This window comes from Thermobia domestica, chromosome 8 (genome assembly GCF_964235325.1).
Source record: "Thermobia domestica chromosome 8, izTheDome1.hap1.1, whole genome shotgun sequence".
NCBI lineage: Eukaryota > Metazoa > Arthropoda > Insecta > Zygentoma > Lepismatidae > Thermobia > Thermobia domestica.
In genome coordinates this window covers 224,748,628-224,771,781 of record NC_137461.1, presented here as the reverse complement: position 1 = coordinate 224,771,781, position 23,154 = coordinate 224,748,628, and the positions used below count along the sequence as shown (strand labels likewise).

The window sequence follows — 23,154 nt, the reverse complement described above, 5'->3', positions numbered from 1 at the left end:
ATGTGTACTAGATTGACGATTGCTTGTAATTTATAAAAATACTACCGGTACAACTTGAAGAGTCAGAAAGAGTGCCTGTAAATTATTCACAAAACCATATTATTTTACATTATCATATTTTGTGTAACAGTTACACAGATGCTTATTCTGAAAATTATGTTTTCTTTTTTCCCCTATTACCTTGTTTATATCTGTAGGTTTGTGTTATGTTGTGATGAAATTTGATAGCACACGTGCACTTGCACTACAGAGAAAAAGAAAAATGAAATGAAATCTTTAAGTTTTACGTCCCACGATTATGCCGGTTAGGCTAAGGGAGATGGTGATGATGAGAAATTAATGAAATGGTGGAATAAAGAAAGTGGGAGGAAACGGGAGAACCCCGAGAAAACCCACGAGCACTGTGTTTGTCCACCACAAAGTCCACACGGCGGAGCTGCGATCGAACCAGGGACCCCAAGCACCGGAGGTGAACGCTCTACCACTGAGCCACCGCAATCCCCTACAGAGAAAAAAAAAAGTAACAAAAATGTAGATACATCTAACATCACTGTCTTCGTTTTTCTCGAGTTGAAACATGAGTCCTCAGATAATGGATAAGTTCTAACAAAATCTTCAAGTTGAGCAATACAAGTGAAATAAATATGAAGACAAGGCCAAATGAAGTCTAAAATATGCATTTACGCAAAATTAAAATAATAACTGCTTCGAAGCGAGGACTAGGAAGTACACAACTGATCGATGATTTGAAAAATAGAAGAAAATATTGGGAGTTAAAAGAGGAAGCTGAATATCGAGAAACGTGGAAGAAAACTTTCCATGCCCAAATTAAAAAAAAAAAAAATATTAAAAAAAAATGCATGTGGACGAAATGAATAGCTTTAAAAAAAAAATCCTAAGACCCATCACTACAGAGATAAAAGTGGATCCTATTTTGTACCACGGTAATTCGCTCAACCCTTACCCCTTCCAATTTAAGAAGTACTTTTGACGACAATTTTTGTTTGAAAGAAAATAAAACTATTGATCATATTTTCTTTGAAGCTTTCTAATCGTCCTGTCTTTAGAGTTTAAAACTGAAAAATAAAGGGACATCCGTATCTAATCATCTTCGATTTTTTTTTAAATGAATTTCACGATTATTTTCTTCAAAATTGTTGTTTTGATTCAATATTAGGATTTTTTTTTTGGGGGGGGGGTGTCTCCCCTTTTGGTTTAAATATGCTCTACTATAATTTTCATAAATTACGATATTCGATATTGACACAATATATTGTATATATTTATTTGGATTTTCAAAAATTCCTACTGCTTTATCTGAGGATTTCTTATCCTCTACTGCTTGAAGTTGAAATGGGCTGATATGAAGGGAGTGAATCTTTCCCCTTCCGCGATTTAAAAGTTTCGTGCAATCTCATAAAAATATTCCGGTATTTATAAAATATAGTGTGTTGAAGATTAGAGACTTGACTCGTGTAACTTGTAGTTACAGTTAATGAGAGAAAATAGTAAGAATAGCCGATTGTGATCTGGTTACAATTACACCATTGCTTGTACGTCATCCAGCGCATCATATTAACTATCATGTTTTGATTTATGAAGTATATCAATGTTATATTTTCCGGTATGATGAATGGATTACAGAAAAGACATGAAACACATCATCACTTACTGATGAAAAATATTCGTATTTCCATGTATTGACTGGTCGGGCTTACAAATTACTCTTTTTGCTGAATTCACCTTGATCAGCCATTGTACGCATACTTTAATACGATGGATATTATTCGCTTTACTCGGCCACCTGCACTGAAACTGAGCAACCACAAGAACGTACACAAGCGGGCGGAGGAGCCTAGAGTTGCTCGAATGGGAATAACTTTCGAGCCCTCATACCTACCCAAGCACGACCAATCCATCGACCAGGCAGATGTTCTGTTACATATATATTCAGACATCCTTATGCCAGTGCTTTGGGGACCCGTGTTGTTGGTGAAGTTCTCCCTCATCCTGGAATTGTAGCGTTATTTAATTTTCCAGCATTAAAGTTCCTGTGATAGTTTCCTTTCTGAATAAGAATGGATCAAACATGAGTCTTCTAGAAACAGCACAAAACACATTTATTTCGAGCCAGTCTCGTTCCACTTTGTTGACAGTGTGAGGATTTGGATTCCCTATATTGGAACATTACTAAAAATTTTCAGTTCTAATAAGCCTTCATCTTCAAACTTAATCAGCAGGTTACCGCAGAACTTACTGATTCTATCATCGGGCTTCGGTTTGTGTACCACTTGGAGTTTATACGGGTATAATTAAACAATAGTTCCCTTAGAATCTTTCTTACTGTGAACTCTGGTAGGCAATGTTCAATACCGGATTGGCTCCTCGCACGAGTAAACGTTCCACGTAGGCACTTTTCCGATCATTTTCTCGACAATGCTTGGCTTTGGTGCGTAACCTTTCCCTTAATTACACATGTTGCAAAACTGAAAACGCAGCAGGACTAGAATGTTTAAAATGTTGTCGAAAATGCACGGTGAGCATTAAAAAACTACCGATTCGCGCATATACGAGGACGCACCAAATACTGTATGTTGCTGGTAAGGCAGCCATTTTCAACACTGGCTGCTGCTTCTTTCTGCAAAGGGTAAATAGTACTAGATCCATTAAAGTTACTGTTCATACATAAGTAAAAGAAGATTCACAATCCATACTCATATAAAACGCGAATTATATCGATTAAAATCGGGTAATAATGTGTGCTTACGGTGTATATCACATAATACCATGAATGTTATTTTTTCTGAAAGAAGATCGATGGATCTTTCGCACAGAGATGATTTCAAAAAGACAACTAATAAACTGAAGAGTAGATACATATATATATTCAAAATTGCTTGTAAACTTTCCCAGGCAAAGTTAGATCCGAATTGTTTCTATCATACCAAAATACTATTCGCAGTGAGTCATCAAAGCATAAGATGTTAATCCTCAGCCAGGACATTGTAAAGGGAAATAGTCTTTTTTTAGTTATTTGTTAGTTTCTTCACTGTTTCCGAAGTTTGTTTTGATGGAAACTAACTCCTTGCTGCTTTCGCGTTGGGCTTTATGATTCCTGTATTTGCGCCAATATCTTTGAATAAGTCGTGCTTCTCTGTCTTTGCGCGTTTCAGATATTCTCTTCCTAAGTTGTTCCTCGCTCTGCAATACTTTATCCATACATTTATCTTGCTTGGATTGCTCACCTATGATATCGCTTTGGTGAAGTGATTTTTTCTTGCATGTGGATGTTTTTCTGTTGCGTTGATCTGGAGTTTTTTCTGTAGAATTGTTAAGTTCGTTGCTGAAATCCATAATCTACTTCAATTAATAACCAATGAGTTCACTTTGTTTGTAGCTCGGTAACATCTTTGCAACATCACTATTGTTAATACAAAGAATTGTTACATTCTTATTGTCATGTACTATTATTTTTGTCCATTTTATTGTGTAAAGGAAAAAGATTCATTGAAGTAAATGATAATTTCTGGAAAAATAAGAACTGTGAAGACTGTTTCAATTATACAGCGTTAAGTACTTAAAATAATCATAACATACAGACAAATAATCAACTGGTAACATATGAACATTAATAACACTTAATTAGTATAAATATTGAAAAAAAATACAAATAGCGGATAGAATCACTAATTTACTTTGTTTTATGACGCTGTATAAATATTAATTGGACGTATGCTACCTATGGGACATTCAAATAACAGGGCTCATAGTGAGTCACTTTTTTTTAAAAAACTAAAAGTTTTTTTCAGGTTGGTCACTAAAAGTTACTTTTTTCCAAATTTGTCACTAAAAGTTACTTTTTTGAGAGGTAAAGTGACTTTTTCGTGTGATTTATGTTTTGCATTGACAATTTTCTAAGAAAAATATTATAAAAATAAATGGAAAAAGGCAGAAACTTGTTACTCATTACTCTCCTGAAAGCTTCACTACTTGCTGCCACATGTAAAACAGTCAGCTTTATTCTCACTTCAGCTTTTATTCTTTCTTAAGCGCAGTGGATGCTTAAGCTCTCAAGGTGGGGTTGAGAACCCTTCTGTGTCTATTCTTTCTTCTATCATAATAGTATTTTAGTTTTCTCTCGTAATAATTAACGCTCCGCTCAACGTTGTGTGTGTGTGTGTGTGTGTGTGTGTGTGTGTGTGGGTGTGGGTGTGGGTGTGGGTGTGTGTGTGTGGGGGGGGTTCATCATGTTCGTCTTGTGTGATGCTTCTTGTATGTTCTTCTTAAGAGTAGGTGATGAATTTGAATATTTCATGGCTTTGAGAACTCTCAATAATATAATGTCTGGGATGAAGAAGTTTGGAAATAGGCCAGAACTGGTTCCACTTACTCAGAAGCTTCTTACATTTGCTAAGTCTGCTTACCGTAACTACAAAGCATACTTAGAGAACCTAAGAAAGGAGGAAGCTCAAAAAGAAATAAAGAAGAAAAGATGAAGCTAAACAACAATAGAAGGTGATGGAGAAATTGTCAAAGGAAAAAAGAGGCATGATGAGATTTTGGTCACTTTTCAACTATTTACAAGAGACCAGACCACTGTGAGCCCTGAAATAATGAATGATCAGTGAAAGGACATATCTTCGGCCATAAATATATAATTTAATACAGCAACTTACATATATCTACTGTATGGAATTATTGTGGCAACTTTAAAGAATACCTTAATAGGTATTATTATGAAGTGTGAATCACATTTAACACGTGGAATTAAAAGTCAAAAAGGAAAGGTAATCAGCAGCTTGAGAATTCACAAAATTAAAGCAAATGACCTGTTCAGCTCTATTCTCTGAGGGATTATTTTTTTCGGTGTTGACCCAGCATCATGAGTCGATTGGAGAACGAAGAGAAGGGTAAAGAAGAGTTTCAGGCCTCGTAATAGGAAACTTGTACACCATAGTCCTGTCGTATCCAATCCCTTATCAAAATACTTATACATCTATCTTCCAGAATTAAAATTGTCAACTCAAGAACTACCCGCTTTCACCGATGGTGTAGTGACTAACGCGAACACCTGTGGCGCATGGAGTCCTGAGTCGATTCGCGATAGGATAACATGGAATTTGAATACAGTACGGTTGTTACGATTCCACCTTATAGTATCGGTGCTGAAAAGGGATGCGAAACTGCAGCCAACCAATCAAAAACTACCAGTAGAAACTACTACATCTATCAACCAACAATAGAATAAAGTAGATCTTCTGAGATGCTTTTTATTTAATTTTGAAAATTCACCACCAGTTTGTAAAACATATCACGACTTTTATTAATCCAATTATTGCAAAATAGTTCAATGTATTAACAATATACGAGGGCGGGGTGGTCGGTCTGGCAATGAAAGAATGGGAATTCCAGTTCAAAAATGATTTTTATTTTTCGACATAATCTCCCTTAACTTCAGTACACTTGGTCCAGCGTTTTTCCAACATCAGTATTCCTTCCCGGAAGTGAGTGTGTGGAAGGTTGTGAAAATAGTCATCCACGACCCTCTCTACTTCTTCATTCAATGTGAAGCGCTTCCCAGAAAGAAACTTCTTCAAGTTTGCAAACAGATAGAAGTCTGATGGCGTCAAATCGGGAGAATATGGGAAATGGCCGAGCAGATCGTACCCCAAATCCCACAGTTTTCTCATCGCACCCTTGTGCACAGGTGTGTTGTCCTGGTGAAAGATGATTTTCTTCAAGCCAGGCCTCTTTTCGCGAATTTTGACACCCGGCTGGTCAAGAAGTTTGGAGTAATATTCGCCTGTAATTGTTCTCCCTTTTGCAAGGCAATCATAACAGGATCCCTTTCGCATCCCAAAACACACTGGCCATGACCTTTCCGACCAATACAATCGTCTTCGCTTTCTTCGGCGCTGCACCACCGGCTTCCACCCACTGCTTGTACTGCTGTTTCATTTCTTGCGTGTAGTGGTAAACCCATATTTCATCCATTGTCACAAATCGCCGCACAAAATCGCTCGGATCCCTTTTGAATCGGTCCAAAGATTGCTTCGAAAATCGTTTTCGCATTTGCCTTTGGTCGGCAGTCAGCAAATCTGGCACCCATCTTGCGCAGAGCTTTCGTATCCCTAGTTCTTTGTGCAAGATGTTTCGCACCCTTTCCTCCGATATCCCCACACTCTCCAGCTATCTCACTCACCTTCACTCGCCTCTTGTCCAACACGATATCATGCACTTTTTCGATTGCTGTTTTCGGCCATCCTTCATGTGGGTCATCTTCGAGGGATGTGCGACCACATTTAAATTCAGCTGCCCACTTTTTAACGATTGACATGAAAGGAGCAGAGTCCCCGTAAACTTTTGTCAACTTCAGATGAATTTCCGTAGGGGTTAATCCATCCAAAACGAAAAATTTGATTACTGCACGATATGTTGTGTTGCGAGGGCAATTCGTAACAAAACCGCCATTTGGTTATCAATGACACACTCACAGATACAGAACTTTTATCATACACATTAGAAAAGTACAACATTACATTAGTTTTCAACATATTCGGCATTCAAATTGAGGTACTTGTTATAACGTATTACAAGGTTTGGAATTCCTTCTCCAAAGAAGTATCCTGTCTAGGAATGAAGTTACCTGCAAACAGCGTTGTGAAGCGCATTGTCATTATCGAAACGGCGCGACGCAAGCCCCTGTTTAATGTGTCTGAAGAGGTAATAGTCGCTCAGATATCGTGAACCGACGGACTTAACAAAATTTTTGTCAGTTTCCTGCACAGTTCATTGTTGACTACAGATAAGTGTGCACTTCTTGCCGTATCGTGCAAGTCAGTTTTTCCATCTTTAAACATACGACACCTATACTCATCACATTTGGTTCGTAAATGATGGCGATGCTGCCGAAAGTTTTTTTCGCACTCAGAAATCGTATTACCGCACACACTTCATATTTGGCGATTGTTATAGTGGACGAATGAAGTGAAGCACAACTTTCTCCTTCTGGATCACTGTCCACTGAACTACTGCATACAGCGCCACGGGACTGACATCGCTGTTCGCAACTATTTCTCGCACATGCGCTAACGAAAGTTTTTTTTTTCCTTTTTCGAATTGTCCTCGTATTTTATATGCATCATATTATTTCATTAAGTAATTATCTCTATTAGATATAAAAGACCCCACCTTTCTACCGTTATCCTGTGTTCAGTGATTTTTTTTCGGTCAGTTCTGCGACCCTTCTCAACATCGTCTGACTGTTCACTGAAACCTAGTTATTTCCACATCATTTTATAATTATATTCTGAAGTTGATAAAAAATTTCAGTGAAATCATAGATGGCTAACGTGGACAGGTTTTACTGGAGTGAGGGTGCCTGTTCTCGTACAAACAGTTACTATCAAAAGAATTAGCAGTTTTTTTTTTCAAAGATAGTTTTTTCCTTAGCTGTGACCTGTTTTGATGCATTCCAAGGAGTCATAAGAGTACCCACCTTGGCTGTAGTCCTACCAGGATTACATAACTTCCGAGAGATGATTTCTATTTCATTATGCTGTAGCTGTAAAGTAAAGAAAAAGTGTGCACGATGTCTCAGTAGTAGAGATAGTTGTTTTCAGGACATTTGAACTGTAGTAGATAGCGTATACGTAGATCTTCTCGGAACACCTCTGTTCTCCCCTTCCACTTGTATTTGTTTCTTTGTTTATTAAAGTTAAACGTCCCTTTTGTGTACCGGGGCTATATGAGCCTTGGAATCCGAACCACCGTAATGTGTTCAAATTGCAATGCTCATCCACAGCAAATCGAACTTGTGACTACGTGCATCAAATGCGCGCACTAGCTATTAGACCAACGGGAAGGGCTTCTTCGTATTGTCATTTTTCATGTGTCTTAGCAGTTAACACGCATGCATTCTGTGCATGTACTTCTAGGTTCTATACCCGGTTGAGAGTGCTCGACTCGAATAAAAACCAGATAGTGGTTCGGATTCCACTTGAAGCAGTAGGTTCTGTCTCATATAGCTGCAGTATTGAAAGAAGACATTAAATTGTGACCAATGAAATAATTTCCTAATAATTTTATAGTCTGTTCACATGTATCGTTCATCTCTTTAACCTAGTAGTTAGTATCTCCGTTCACGAGTTAATCAGAAAGAGTCGTCTTAAGTTCAGCGTTCTCTGCCACGATTACCTTCTTTGCTCAGATGATTTTACGCACCTGGTTTTTAAAGGATTGTTTGAACTTTATTTTTGCTTCGTGTATTTTATACATTTCTTTTCAGTATAGTATGAATTTTCCTTCCTTAAGTACCGTGCCTCTATTGATTCATGTGGGCCGGTATGAACCAGTGTAGCTGCTGGTAGGTAGTAGATGTCACAAAGCATACAGGGAGTAAAATTTTAAAATTAGCGTTCATCCGATCAATGTCTAATTGTTTATGTTCGTATATCTCTAACTTTATTACAGTTCGCGTGAGGGACATGTAAAAAAGATGCATTGATTGTGATGAAAGAGATGGTATATTAGAATTATTGTATAAGAGTTTTTAAAAAATGCTTACATGTATAAGTAGTCTGCGCATACAAGCATACTGCTGTTTATGTGGAATTGGTAGTAGTTTCACCAAGGCCATTTCTCGCATTCCGTGACAAGTTTCGTATTATATGGTACAATAATACTAGATCAAATCATCTGCTTAATAATCAGATTATATATATATATATATATATATATATATATATATATATATATATATATATATATATATATATATATACCTACCTCTATTTTTGAGTGAGAAGTGCGCAGTTTTCGTGAGCAAATCGGTGGTTCTTACAGGCTAAGGAAGATGGAGGTAAATTTAAATGACTCACAACAAGGGAAATTGAGACTTCAATCACAGTTAAAGAAATGCAGTCATGTTACATTCTGTCATGTTTTCGAGAATGAAGATTATTGTGTGTTTCATTTCACTGGTACGTACAAAAGAAAGAAGACTGGAAGTGACTGTAAGATTAATCAGTGTACTTGACATGAGGTCGTTCGTGTGGCTAGCGAAATTGTACGTTCATTAACAATTTCCATGTTTCTGAAGGGAATTAATCGATTTAAAAATATGCGTGACAACCATGATGATGTGTGAAAGATCTATAGCTAGGCAATAGAAAGAAACATTTTGAAGTCGTTCTATCTTTCGAGAGCATTGCGAAGCACAGTATTTGGGTTCTGGAGGAGGTCTTAACGAAACAGGAAACGGTGATTGCAGCTTCATTGAATTGGCGCGTTCAATATGCAACGTAATCCAGTCCTCTTTCGGTGAGGGCCGCGGTGGCTCAGTGGCAGAGCGTTTATCTCTGTTACATGGGGTCCCGGGTTCAAACCCTGCTCCCGCCAAATGAACTTCGTGGTGGACAAACACCGTGTGCGTGGGTTTCCTTGGGGTTCTGCCGTTTCCTCCCACTTTTTTCCGCCATTTTCATTCATTTCTCAAAAATCACCGTCTCCTTTAGCCTAGCCGGCATAACCATGGGACGCGAAACTCAAAATTTTCATTTCATTTTCCTCTTTCGGCGATTTTGAAGATTATTCATCTCTCAGAGCTTAAAAGATTTGTCAAAAAAAAGTTAACTTTTCCTTGTAATTAAGCGTACCGTACAAATTTTCTCTTACAACTTTGTGGAATTGGACTTCATTCTCTCCTACTCTGGACGCTCCAATTGTCAGTGTGAGTGATGATTGCAAACAGTTTGTAGTTATATACTTTTTCACAATGCCAATTTTCATTGTATGTACTGCTCGAAGAACAAACGAAAAAGAAAATAATAATATGAAAATATATTAGATATGTTCAGAGGTAATTAAATACGCAAATTCAATTTCGTCAGTCCATGTTATACTTGAAATAGTCTCGAGAATCAGAGAGGATTCCGAAATCTGCATGAATGTTATTTATTGTTTTCCAATTTAATATTTAGTTTTAAGGAACTTCTGTTAAAGATATTACACAATTTGTTGTTGATCTGATAATTTGGTTATATATCATCTCGACGCGCCGGCATCTTTGCTTGTAAGAGAAAGTTCCGAACATTTTGAATTACTGATTTGTTTTAAATAATAACAATAATTTACTTTTTTTTCTAGAATAAAGAAAATTAATTCATTATTTTCCACCATTTGTTTTTCCAGGTTGAAAGATGTTTCCGACAAGATAAATCGGTTTGGTTATGTTGTGCCAACTGCATTGAACAATTTGAAAGTGTCAGTTAAGAAGTGCGTGGTTGGACCATCTCACTTCGCTCTGCTCCTAGAGGATGGAAGGATTTGTCGAGCATCATTTTCCATCATCTCGGATAGACTGGACCTCAGTAAAAATGATACAAATAAGATGTAAGCAAATTTCTTTTCTTTTTCTGTGGTACATTTATTTCATTGTTACATATTCAGATGTTAAGGTATTAGAGAATTATTTTAAATGAAATTTGACAGTGGCAATAGTCTAAAGACAAAAGTTCCCAATATTTTTGCTATATGCAGACAATAACAGCGCATAACTTGGGAAAATTTGTTATCGCATGTAATGCGAATAATCAGATGGAGATTCATTAAATGGATCGAATGTGACATATTACTCATATGGACTGTATGTGCGGGATGCATAGAATTTAAGTTGGAAACTCTTTGGAGATAATGGGATTAAAATATAGTTTGATGATATGAAGGCCATTAACCCAATCTTGATTAGATTTGCTTCTGCTATGTATAGGACTTGTGCGATTGAAATATCTGGTATTACGTCTGGTAGAAAGTTGAGAGCAGTGTGTTGTTGAACAGAGTGGTGTGAAAGTGCACCGTGCAGAAACTATTACGAGTGATTTTCCTTCACAAGTTCAGACTGGGAAATTCTGCACGTTTAGCCTCGAAAAACGCCAACTGAGTGTTTGGGCCAGAAGTATTGAATGAACGTACCATATGACTTAGTTTGTGACGCAACATTGAAGATTGACCCCCGCGGCCACCGACTAATAGCGTGTTCTGGTGAGCTCCGCAGTAACACAATAGAAGCGAACATCCGAAAAATGTTTGTGCAATTGCAGAAGGTTGTTCTGGTTATATCGGTCCAACGCCGACGCCACCAATGTTTTTATTTATTTATTTAACACTGGACAATCGCCCCACATCAAAGTTTCTATTGGATCTAACTTGACGAAGCACAGGCAAGGGAATTCAATCCCACTCCTCCCTGCAAGTTTTCCCGAGTCCAGCTATGTGTACGGACGTTGCTGTTGGAGGCATATTTTTCAAAGCCGCAGAAATCCATTGGATTGGTATCAGGGCTCTTCATAGGAATATCTTAAAAAGAGGTGATATGAATTCTTAATTCCCGTTCTGTTTCCAGATAATTAAAAAAAAAAAAAAAAAACTCGGTACGACTTCAAGCCTTGTGTATATGGATCCTCATCTGTTTGGCGTCTGCACCGTACAATTTGTGAGACGATGATTTAAGTGATCCCGTAACAAGCATAAACATACGGTAAACTCCCCATGGCAATGGGAGAAAAGTTTCAGCGGCCATTGACATGTCTGTCACGGTATGTCAGCGTTCGAAAGTGACAGTCTGCAGTGAGATGGATCTGTGTTTCATCCATTGCGACAACTGTTTGCCATTTGACTCATGCCAGGTCCTTTTCATACAGTTTCCTGCAGTTCATTTTTCGTTTTACAATGGCGCGAGAGCAGGTGGTGTGTATGAGCCTTATGAATGAACGTCAGTCGGATCCACTTTCGAATGTCTTTGTGTTCACAGTTGAAGATGTCAGATTGAATCACTGAAGGACATAATTTGTTCAGTGGACACAGTCGTTATCACTCGCAAACTTTATCGCCTTACATTCCTTATTAACTACGGAACCCTTGTAGTGCTGAGACACAGCCCACTGACGTGAGACCAATGTTGTCACTACTTTTTATCCAACCTATGTATGTAAATGAGTTATAAATCTCACGAAGTTATTTTCTAACTATAAACATCCAAGATAAGTATATGAATGATAATGTGTGATAAGGCATTCATTGCATTGTAAATTTATTGAGCAAGATGTTCATCATGTAGCGTGATTGGTAATGGTGTTCTCAACTGATTCAGATAGAAACTGGGATCAGTTGTGTGATCCTGTAATCCAGCTCTCGTGAAGGCACGAGAGTAGTAGAAAACGGTGTATGTTTGAGAGTTGATCTTGCATGACGGTCTGTGCATTTCCCAGCTCTTCTACTTCCTGTAATCAGTCAGGGATTCAAAATAAAGCTTACAAACAGTTTCTCGTACTTGGAGTAGATGGATAAGATTGATGTCCATCTACTATGAGTCATATCTTTTATTGGAACTAGTAATAGCAAGATAGTGGCTGTTGGAGCTCATTTGATGGAATGGTCAACTGAAAAAGTAAAGTCGATAAACGATAATTTGTAAAAGGACACGGTGGCACAATGGTTGAACGCTTACTCTTGGTTCAATCCCAGTTCGTGTTAATTTTAAGTTATGACATCGTATTCGTGAGTTTTCTCGTTGCTCTACGGTGTTCCCTGCAACGTGCTAATTCCATCAATTCCTTCAATAAATGCACTTTAATGATCATATGTCTGTAATCTCAAGGGCATAAGCGTGGAAAATTTAAAATTTATTTTTTCATTTTCATCAAGTAGTCTGTGATGCGAGTGGTTCCGGGTTCCATTCCCAGTAGAGACATTTGGTCGAAAAGGTACAACAGCCTTTCCAGGCCAACCATCCTAAGTGAGGTTTTTCCTCATGTTTTCCTCTTGATACCAGGGAAATATCGAGATGATACCTAACATAAAGGCCGCTTCCGTCCTTCCCCACTTCCCGAAGTAGTGTGATCCCCGAGGGGCGTCATTCCTCATGCTTCACGGGCTTAAAAGGCCATAGATGCCGAATGCCCAGAAGTATAATTCCTATCTATTTTCAGTTAATAATTCGTACTTCGTAGACCAAAAGCCAGTCCGCATCACACACTAACAGGGAACTGGTTAAAGTTGACAACGATTTATGATGTCAAAAGAGGCTAACATTTTGCATTAAGCGAACGCGATATTGTAGTGAATCAGAAGTCTGAAAAAAAGGGTCGGTACAACTTGAAGAAGTGTGCATGTGATATATTACGATCCAAGATTTACTTTAAACAACCAATTGTCCGAACTACATGACAATTTTTAAGGAAATAGACTAATCAAGGTCGAAAACCAGTAAAATTTGGTGTTACAGCACGGACAGTAATACATTATTTTTTTCTCTTAAATCGCAGTCTTAGATGTTCTGAACATTGTATAGCATATTCTTTTAGTTACTAGGAGGTACGATGGCTTAGTGGTAGAGAGCTTCCCTGTGGAGCATGGGGTCTCTGGTTCGATCCCCTGCCACGTAAGTTTGGTGAACAACATTCGTGAGTTAGCTCGAGGTACTACCATATCCTAATTCCACCAATTCTTCCATCATTTACTTGCCTTAATCATCGTCTCCCTTAGCCTAAAGGGTATAATCGTGGAACGTTACACGAATAGATTTCAGTTCATTTTTTTTAGTTACTATCTGCAGCTAATGCAGTCAGTATTAGCAGTGAGAGAATTCTTAGGTTGAGAGTTTAATGAGACACTTTGAAACTAAAGCTATATTTGGCCATCAGTTAATTTCCTAATTTTAGTAATTTGTCTGAACTATAAATGCCCGAGACAGACGTATTATCTATAAAAGGTTGAACAAAATGGATACATTCATCGCCAGATCTCCAAAACTGCTGAAGTCTAGGAGAATAGTTTACACAAATGTTCTCAAGCATTGGACTGACATTTCAAAATCCCGTTCCTAAGGCTGGGAAAGGAAAGAAGGTTGTAGGGTAGCAATTTCTTGTCCTCCATCATATCTCTTTAAACGTGAAATCTTCTGCAAACTAAGTCGCAAACTGCCTTTTATTTTTAAATGTTTATAAAAATGAGTTACTTTTACGAAGAGGATATTTAAGAAGGTTATCTTGTTACCGTGAACTATTGAAGATGCAAAATTTGTGTGTGCATCTTTCATAGATAGGAGAGCACTTTTATATAAAAATGAAACGAAATTTAACATCCAGCGGTTATGCGCTTTAAGCTAAAGGAACCTAATGATTAATGTAAGTGAATGATTGTGAAATGAAATTTTTGTACTCTTTCACGACGCGCACGCGCTAGCCATTAGACCAGCACGGGGAAGGAGTAGTAATTTTACCTTATTATAAAACTCAGACCCATTCTTCGTTATTGATGTTATGACTGTGTGAAATCGTTAGCCTCTGAAGTAAGTAAACAAAAGAATACATGAAAATGTCTTTAGGGGCTAGGTTAATAAAATATGTGCCAGTTACAGATTTCGTGTCCCGTGTAGAGCGTGAGTTTACCTTTCTATTCTAAAATTGCCATCTCACATTTAATTTTATCATTATTTCTCATTCTTCATTATGTCCTTTACTACAGGACATTAGGGTGGGCGTAAAATTTTACTTATGTATTTAATATTATATTTATTTTATTTTTCATTATTAATATGTTTTTAAACGCAGATTTGTAAAATGAAACTGCAGACGTCTTCATCTATAAGGCTCATCGATTTCATGACTACATCTGAACAATAGTTTCTAAAATTAATTCCTGAGAGTATTTCATGTTCCTAATTGATTATCATATTATAGTATTCTCGGACTCTTGTCTTAGTATTCTTATCATTTTTCTTTCTTTCATTACAGCAACAACAAGAATTCGGGATCTGGCTCGAGCAGGCAAATTACAAGAACTCGTGCCCGGATAATGAGATCAAATGCAATCAGAGGAAGGGGCACAGGCGTAATTATGGGAGGTTCTCGACCATTGGTACCAGCACCTTACGTTCCAGAAGAATTGGTGTCGCAGGCTCAAGTTGTTCTACAAGGGAAGAGTAGGAATTTAATAATTAGGGAATTACAGGTGAGTTGCAGGATGTTAAAATAACATTTTTGGCAAAGCTTTCATTACAGGGTGTCTATCGGTCACGAAAAAGTCACTTAGCTTTTGGGTCACGATTTTTTTTAACTGTATAATTGTAAGTACAGATTGGAAAATTTTGTTCTATAAAACGTCAACGTTCACCACCAAAAATGTCTATGGTCGGGTTTAGACGCTACCAAGACGCAAGCAAAGTACGTTTCTATGATTTGGTAAAGAAAAGGTCACGAAATTCCATTTTGCAATTTTAGTAGACAACCTGCATTATCACAAGCATATTAGACATACTGAATTCAATCAGTATGCATAAACCGAGAAAGTACTCGAGGATATTTCAGGATGAGGAGGATATCTGCTCTGCAGACTTGAGATCTAGCACCGACGACAGATGTTGAATAATATTGAAGTCAGAGGATTAGGTGGGCCGAGGAGGTGTTACAGTTCATCACGGTGTTCATGAAATTACGTGCTTATCTGGTGCGTGGGGTCTTTAGTTCATTTCATCTCTCGAAGTGAGCTTTGTGGTAGACAGACTTCGTATGAGTGGGTTTACGTATGGTTTCCTAGCTTCTCTCACTTTCTTAATTTCACTAATTCATTCATTAGCATCACTGTTTCCTTTAGCTTCAGTGAAATCGTGGGACTAGAGATACAGTGGCTAGAAAAAAGTGTCTATTATTTGGAAGAAAAAAATTTGTTTTTCCTTTTTTTTTTTTTTTCTTTCTTTCTTGTGGCTGGAAAATTTTGAGTCTTTTTAAATATTTCAATTTTAGTGGAGAGATAACCGTACATTTCAGCTTTATTTTTTCATTATAACACGAAAAGCATTTAATTATTCCATTCTGAAGATAAAATCTTGAAAAAATTCAAGAATCAAAGAAAATCGGAAAGAAAAGGAGTAAAGTGATGGACACAATGGGTTTGTTAATTCCAATGAATTGTTTCTCAAGCTATTAGGTTAACGTTGAACGACAAAAATATTTTAATAAAAAATTTTAAAATGTTAGCAATAACAGTTCTGAAAATGTGTTAGATTTCGTGGGGGAAAATACAAAATTTATCAATGAACTAAAATTTCGTTATAACTATTATATATCATTTGTTGAGGCCGCTTTATTACGAGGAGAGAATGTTTAAAACCCTGTCCTCAAGTTACTTATTTCAAACATTTTGACAATATAACAGTAAAGAAAGAAAGAATTGAGTAATGATGTTAAACTAACATCATAACCAAAGTAGACGGTTATGGCTTTAATTTTGTGAAACTCAGGGTAAAACGTTTCCCGAACGGAGAACGAGATGTTTAAAAAAAAAAAAAATCTCAAAAGAAAAATAATTAGTTTGTTTCTTTGTTTATCGTAATTTTTATCTTGTCTGACAGATTGAATCTAGGCAACCAGTAAAGCACATACCAGGATCTATAACTGCTAGGAATTGATAAAATTTAAGCAACTAAAATGATTCTTAGTATGTGGAGTTGCATAACTGACACTTGGTGGCAACAACTGCAAAACCAGTTTGAAAACCAATCAAGACAGCCAGCCTTGACGAAATATATGACTCACTAGAACTGAACGTTATAAACGCACTTTCTTGTAGAATCCACTAGATGGCAAAGTGATACTTGAACAAGAAAGTCATGAAAAGTAAAACAATCGAAAATTTCCCTCTTTTTTTTTTCTTATTTCTTTCAAAAGCCTGCTTTTTATAGAGAAACGTCATCTCTCCTGAAAAGAAAGCCGGTATTTTTCTCTAACATTAAACTCAAAAAGAAAACGAAACGATGCCTCAGCAGCTCCAGCAGTGTAAATTGGTGCATTGCCACCTGCACAGTCACTTCCAGCAATGAGTCCTGTGAGCGTTATCACTTGACGCACGGAGTACCAGTAAACTGCAGTTCACAGCATTACACAACTGCTTTGAAGCATAAGCTGCTTTGGGCGTCCACCATACATAAGCACGCCTTTTATTGGAATTAAGATGAATGAAGACTCAACAGATGTTGAGTCCAGTCTTCGGCGATTCACTTTACATGTTCCGGCACCATTTATCCTCACGAAAGCGTTGTTTGCAGCGATCAGCGGTTCCGAAACTGCAGCCCGACGGAATTCGAGTTATGGAATTCACGTCGGATTGTGATTGCCGCAATAATTCTTACCATGTGCTTTTTGCGTTCCGCAGTCATTTCTGGCACATTCGACCTACGCTCCTCTGTGACAGTTCTCGTCAATATTGTGCGGTCTCTTTCGCTGAGACTTCTGTTCAGTTTACTATTATTCTTCACCGATTGTGTAGGCCGTCATCACCATTTGGACACTGATTCTCACAACACAATGACCACCTTAAATATACTTGTGCCAATTAACTACGTACTCACAGACTATTTATGAACCTGAGAAGCCGCCCAATTTTGCATCACCACTGTTTGCCTTCGTCCTACCTGGCCTGATGTATTACAGACCTACCTAACCCAACACTAATAACGATCAAGTTCTATACACGCATCATCAGTATTGCAAAGTAGTGTCTTTTTTGTTTTGTTTAACGCCCCACTATTATTCACTGAGGCTATAATAAGGTGACAGTGAGATAGGTGATAATGGTGGAATAAACAAAGTGGGAGAAAACGAAGAGAACGCTGACAAAACCCACTCACACGGTATTTGTCCCCCAAAGCCAATTTGGCGAAAGTTGGGATCGAACCACGGACCGCACGCGCCAAAGGAGAACGCTGTATCACAGCTACCCCGCTGCCTCATTGTTTTGACAACCATCTGTATGATAAATATAAATAGGCTTCAACCATCCTTGTAGGAAGTGTGTTGTTTAACTTTTGGTGTCATCTTGGAATTGCGGTGTTGGTCGCAGCATTAGTATATAACGCCTTATGATGGAAAAGAGAATTTGCGTAATGGTATGAGTGAAATAGCATAAATCTTGTTGAAAAATGGAAAGAATGCTACTGCATCAGGTTGTGTTACATTTGTTATGACAAACGGAAGCTTGAAAGATTGTTATTATTATTATTATTATTATTATTATTATTATTCCTTTCTTGCTCTCTTCTAAAAGCTTTGAGAGAGTATTTAATGACCAACTTGTTTGTTACGATATGCAAAATTTCATACAATATAAGTAACACCCGGTACACGGTATTTTTGATATAAATTGATTTATTAGAATATATTCACCCAGTACGTGATCAATCAATTTGATATACTGTCTTATAATGTAAACATCGTAGTAGTTGGTGTCATCAAGGTATGATTTATTCGGCTTTGTGTTGTAACTTTTCTGTAATATTTTGTAGCTTTGAAAATGACAGAATATTTCTTCATAGTGTGTAAGAGAATCAAGCTATTAAAAGTGATACTCATTTACACAGTGAGGGAGCAATTAAGGTACATTTTTTGTAAATGGAGGAAACAGTTTACATAAGTGTAAGTTCAATGATACATAAGTTGTATATGTGATTAGAACAAATGAATCCCAACATCGAAGTGAATCGAAGTAAATAGAGAACCGCAATCGGCCATGCTTTTTCCTCAATACACTTTTCTCATTTGCGGATATCATAAGGCTGAGGCAGCAACAGACGCAGAATTTTGGATGCAGGTTGAGGACGAATTGGACAGTAAAACAACACTATTAATATACACGTAAAACTACAAGGTTTGGATTTTTAGTAATGGCAACACTGCTATGCATATACTCGGGAACAAAGCAATCCATTATAATTCATACCAGCGGTAGGTTTGATGCCGACCCTCCCTCAGAACACATTAACTAGCCTGCCCTGTCCTCTCTGCGCGCGCAGAGCCAGCAATTAGAAGGCAGGTCTGAGTAAGTGCTCGTGGACTACAGTCACGCTGCATGAGTGCTCGCGGAATACAGTCATGTTTACGAAGCAAGATCAAAGGAGCTGATTGAAAATTGAATGCGCTAGAGGTAGGAATGCAAAACAGTGCTACGAAGCATTGCAAGATATTTGTGGTGCAAGAGCATTACCATACCGTACGGTAGCAAGGTGTGTCAAAGCCTTTAATGACGGACGACAAAATGTTACAGACATACCTCGCTCCGGCCATCCTTCTGTAAGTGAAGATGATGTACAGAACGTGAACGTGTTAGTGGTAGCGGATCGGAACGCCATGATTCGTCAGTTGGCCAACGATACAGGACTAGCGCATTCAACTGTGTTGAAAATTCTGAAGAACCACCTAGATTGCGTAAAATCGCCTCAAAGTAGGTTCTACATGATCTGACTCAACATCACATGTGGCTGCGATATGATGCCGCTCGAACACACTTGTAGCTGTATCAACGTGAAGGGGAAGCTTTCTTACGGCGGATCATTGCTGTTGATTAAGACTTGGGCCAGAGCGTATGAACGACAGCTGAAACGACAATCAAATGAGTGGCGTCAAAGGGGGAAGGGGGGTCACCGAGAAAAACAGCAGTTCGGAACACTTCAACCAGTGTAAAAGCTATGCTCATCATTGCATACGACTGGGATGGTGTAATCATAAACCATACCGTCCCCCAAGGACACACCGTTAGTGCAAAATACTACTGCTTTTTTTTTTTTTTTTCTTTTCTTCAAAACAATCTGCAAGCAGCTGTAAGACGAAAACGACGCTACTTCCTGACGAACTCACCCATCATTCTGCATAACAATGCAAGATTTCACTTTATATATATATATATTCCCCTCAAGTGGGAAAGAAGAAAAAAGGTTGAGATTACAATTATTGTAATGGAACGATCAATATCACAAAATCCTTTGTGCTTGGAGACATGAATTTTGGTATGCTGACTTTTCATTTGAAATAATTAAAAACGTGTTCCGTCTTTTTTTTTTTTTTTTAATTTCTCTGCAAGGAGAAAAGCGGGAAGAAAAAAGGAAAGAGTTGCAGTTGTTAAAATAAGATGGATAATAAAATAAAATACCATGTTATCTCGAAATCCTTTAAGGTTACAAGAGTAGGAACATGTAAATTAAAGAAGTGTTTCAGCGCTTTTTGATGTTTCCCTATGAAGGGAAGAAATAAGAGTGGTGAGCAGTTGTTATAATAAAATCGAAATCCGAACGATAAGGCATGTTAGGAATATGAGAAGTGTGAAGCCATAGGCTGAGCAAATTAGGGAGTTTGGGGCGAAGTCCCCAGCTAGCCAAAGTTAGTGTATTTATACAAGGTTCCTACTAGTGAGGGATGTCAGGGAAAATAGTGCAGGTCAGGGAAAAAGACTGGAAATAGGGACATTTTATAAAATATATTTTTTCTATCATTAGTTGTATATCAATTTCAGCTTAGCAAACCATAAATGATCACAGCATGAAACGTTGCTCAGATTTTTACGGGAGGTAAATGGAATAATTGTACGTATGAGCAATTGATTACTATTTGTCTCTATAGAATAAATGTTCTCATACATAAATATTCGCATTTATTTATTCCTTATTTATATATCAGCCTTATCCGACACCTGTCATGAAAGTAAGGAAATTTCCTGCCAGGAAGAAGTTAGGAAGATCAGGGAGAAGTCAGGGAAATAGATTACTCCAGATCAGTAGGAACCTGATATATATATATATATATATATATATATATAAATATTGATCTCGAAATTCAGACGTTTTATTTTTTATTAAGCGTGTTCGAACTCAAAAAAAAAAAATCTATAGCTATCCCTTCTTTATTTTCCTCCATAATATTTCTTCGGAATTTTTTTCGTAACTGGTTATGAGGACATATAATTTTTACTAATGACTTGATTTTGTTTTTCTCTCTGAAAAATTTGATGACAGTTTTGAAATGTGTTTTGCTTTTTTGTAGCGCACAAATCTCGATGTGAACTTGGCAGTAAATAATTTGCTGTCAAGGGATGATGAGGAAGGTGATGAAGGAGACGATCCTCCAGATTCTTACGTTCCAGAAGACCTTATTTCTCTCCTTGATGGAGGCATTCATGCAGATCATTCCAGTGTTATTATCGATGCAGATGCTATGTTCTCAGAAGATATGTTTGGTTATTCAGCGATGAGAAAGTAAGTGTTCATAAGTAAGGTAATTTTAGTCTTATAAATTTCTTATGAAATACGGTAATTTTAGGATTGAAAGTTATTGCCAAAATGAAAAAAAGGAAACGAAATTTGTAGTAGCTATGATTCGAAACCTGTTACTCGTGAATTAAATTGCAGAAATTGTGAAAATTAGTGGTATATCCTAGCTCGAAAGTAAGACAGAGAGAAAGAGTGTGTGTGTTTTTTTTATTTCCCCTTTGCACCATCTGTAACGCTTTTAAATTTTAATGCTCTTGCATCGGGAATTCAACTTGGGAGCACGTTCATCAAAGGTGCATACGCTAGCCACTAAACCAATAAGGAGAACCTCGAAAGTCACGAAACATTAATAAAGCAATTCTGCAATTAGAAATAAACTTAATTTTTTTCTGTGTACAGTCGATAGATCTGTCTACTTACATTTATTACATATGCAGTAATATATAAATATGTATATAAAGCACGTACATTTCGTGACTTGAAACGTCCAGTGTTGCTGGATTGTTACTATAGTTTTCTACCATATGGCTGGACAGTAGAAGGTTGAATAAAGAATTAAAACAAAGGAAGAACAGATCCCATATTATGAAAGTTGTGTGTTAAAGATTGGTCCATATCCTGTCCATGCTCAAATATTCTATCAGATTTTACCTGTCGTATAAATTCTGAGGTAGTTTGGCTGATTTATTGTAGTAAATGAAAATTTCTCTTACCAGAAAACATCCTAAAGTCAAAAAATCAGCAGACTGGTTGTAGTGACTCTTTACCTCTTCTTCGGCTTTCAAGATATATATATATATATATATATATATATATATATATATATATATATATATATATATATATATATATATATATATATATATATATATATATATATATATAACGCATAAAAGACATGTGTGAAATTCTCTGATTAGAATAAAAGTGATGGGATAAGTTTGGAGTTCGATAAGATTTCCTTGTCTTCCTAGTTTATGGGTAGTGAAAAGTCTTCTTATACGTCTTCATTTATTTATCTTATATTTCAGTAACTCTTACTTTTTTCAAGGAACGAAAACCCGAGATTCCAACTAGTTGCATTTTTTATTTTCTCCATAACTCATGGTCCACCATCCTGTGTTTAGATTTTCTCTTCTTCTTCTTCTTCTTCTTCTTCTTCGAGTCTTGGTGCCTTCGTAACTTTTATTTCAACTATTTACTTCTTTTCCATTTTTATGTTTCCTTACGTGAATGGAGGGAAGGAAGTAAATAGTTGAAATCAAAACATCAGAATTCCTTATACCAAATTGAAGAAAGGACTCGATGGTGTACATAAGAAAAAAAGAATCTAAACACAGGATAATGGACCAAGAGTTTTGAAATGCAACATAATGTAACTACTTGGAGTGTCTTTTTTTTTTTTTTTTTTTCTTTCTTGAATTTTTTTTCCTTGAAAAACGTATGTCAAGAGTTGCTGAAATTTAGGAAGGTAAATATTTTGTTTTGGTATATTATACGTAAATTTACAAGAATGTGAATAAAAAATGAATAACGTTTTGGTATGTGTTCTTGCGTAAAATCACAAATAATGAACATTCAATCAAAGAACTTGAATTGGTATTAGATTAACTATAGTGAACAGACAGATGATTTAATATGCATCGTACTTTTATTTATTTTACTTTACGAACTTAACCCTCACAGATGAAGTACTTACTGCGTAATAAGATTAGTAAATAGAAACTGTGAACCAACGTTTTACTATTCGGTAGAATTTTTTTCTTCATATTTTCTGTCATAATCCAAAAAGAAAAGGATCCTGCAGAAATCAAAGAGAGCACATGTGAGTAAATAACCCGGAATTATGGATAGAGAATACGAAAAGGTTGAATTCTGCAAAACAGTACCAAGTTAAACTTTTTTTTTTTTCACGTGCTGCTTCAGAAGCTTCAAAACATTTTTTTACAGAAGGCTGTTTCAGCCTTATGGTAGTGAATTACAGACCCGTGCCTTAGGGCGTAAAACCTCGTTTCCACCAGCGGTCATGTTCGATGTGAGAGTCCCGTTGGTGAACGTGTGCA

The 23,154-nt window shown here is 36.9% G+C and overlaps 1 protein-coding gene across 3 annotated transcripts in view; it reads left to right on the top strand.

Annotated features, from left to right (window-relative positions):
* The window catches only part of hyd (E3 ubiquitin-protein ligase hyd), a 168,152-nt gene that overhangs the window by 13,265 nt on the left and 131,733 nt on the right, over window positions 1-23,154 (top strand). For all 3 annotated transcript variants that reach the window (XM_081769459.1, XM_081769460.1, XM_081769457.1), the window contains exons 2-4: window positions 10,192-10,392; window positions 14,793-15,009; window positions 20,865-21,076. In XM_081769459.1, coding sequence (XP_081625585.1) covers window positions 10,192-10,392; window positions 14,793-15,009; window positions 20,865-21,076 — 630 coding nt within the window. The remainder of the gene's footprint in view (window positions 1-10,191; window positions 10,393-14,792; window positions 15,010-20,864; window positions 21,077-23,154) is intronic.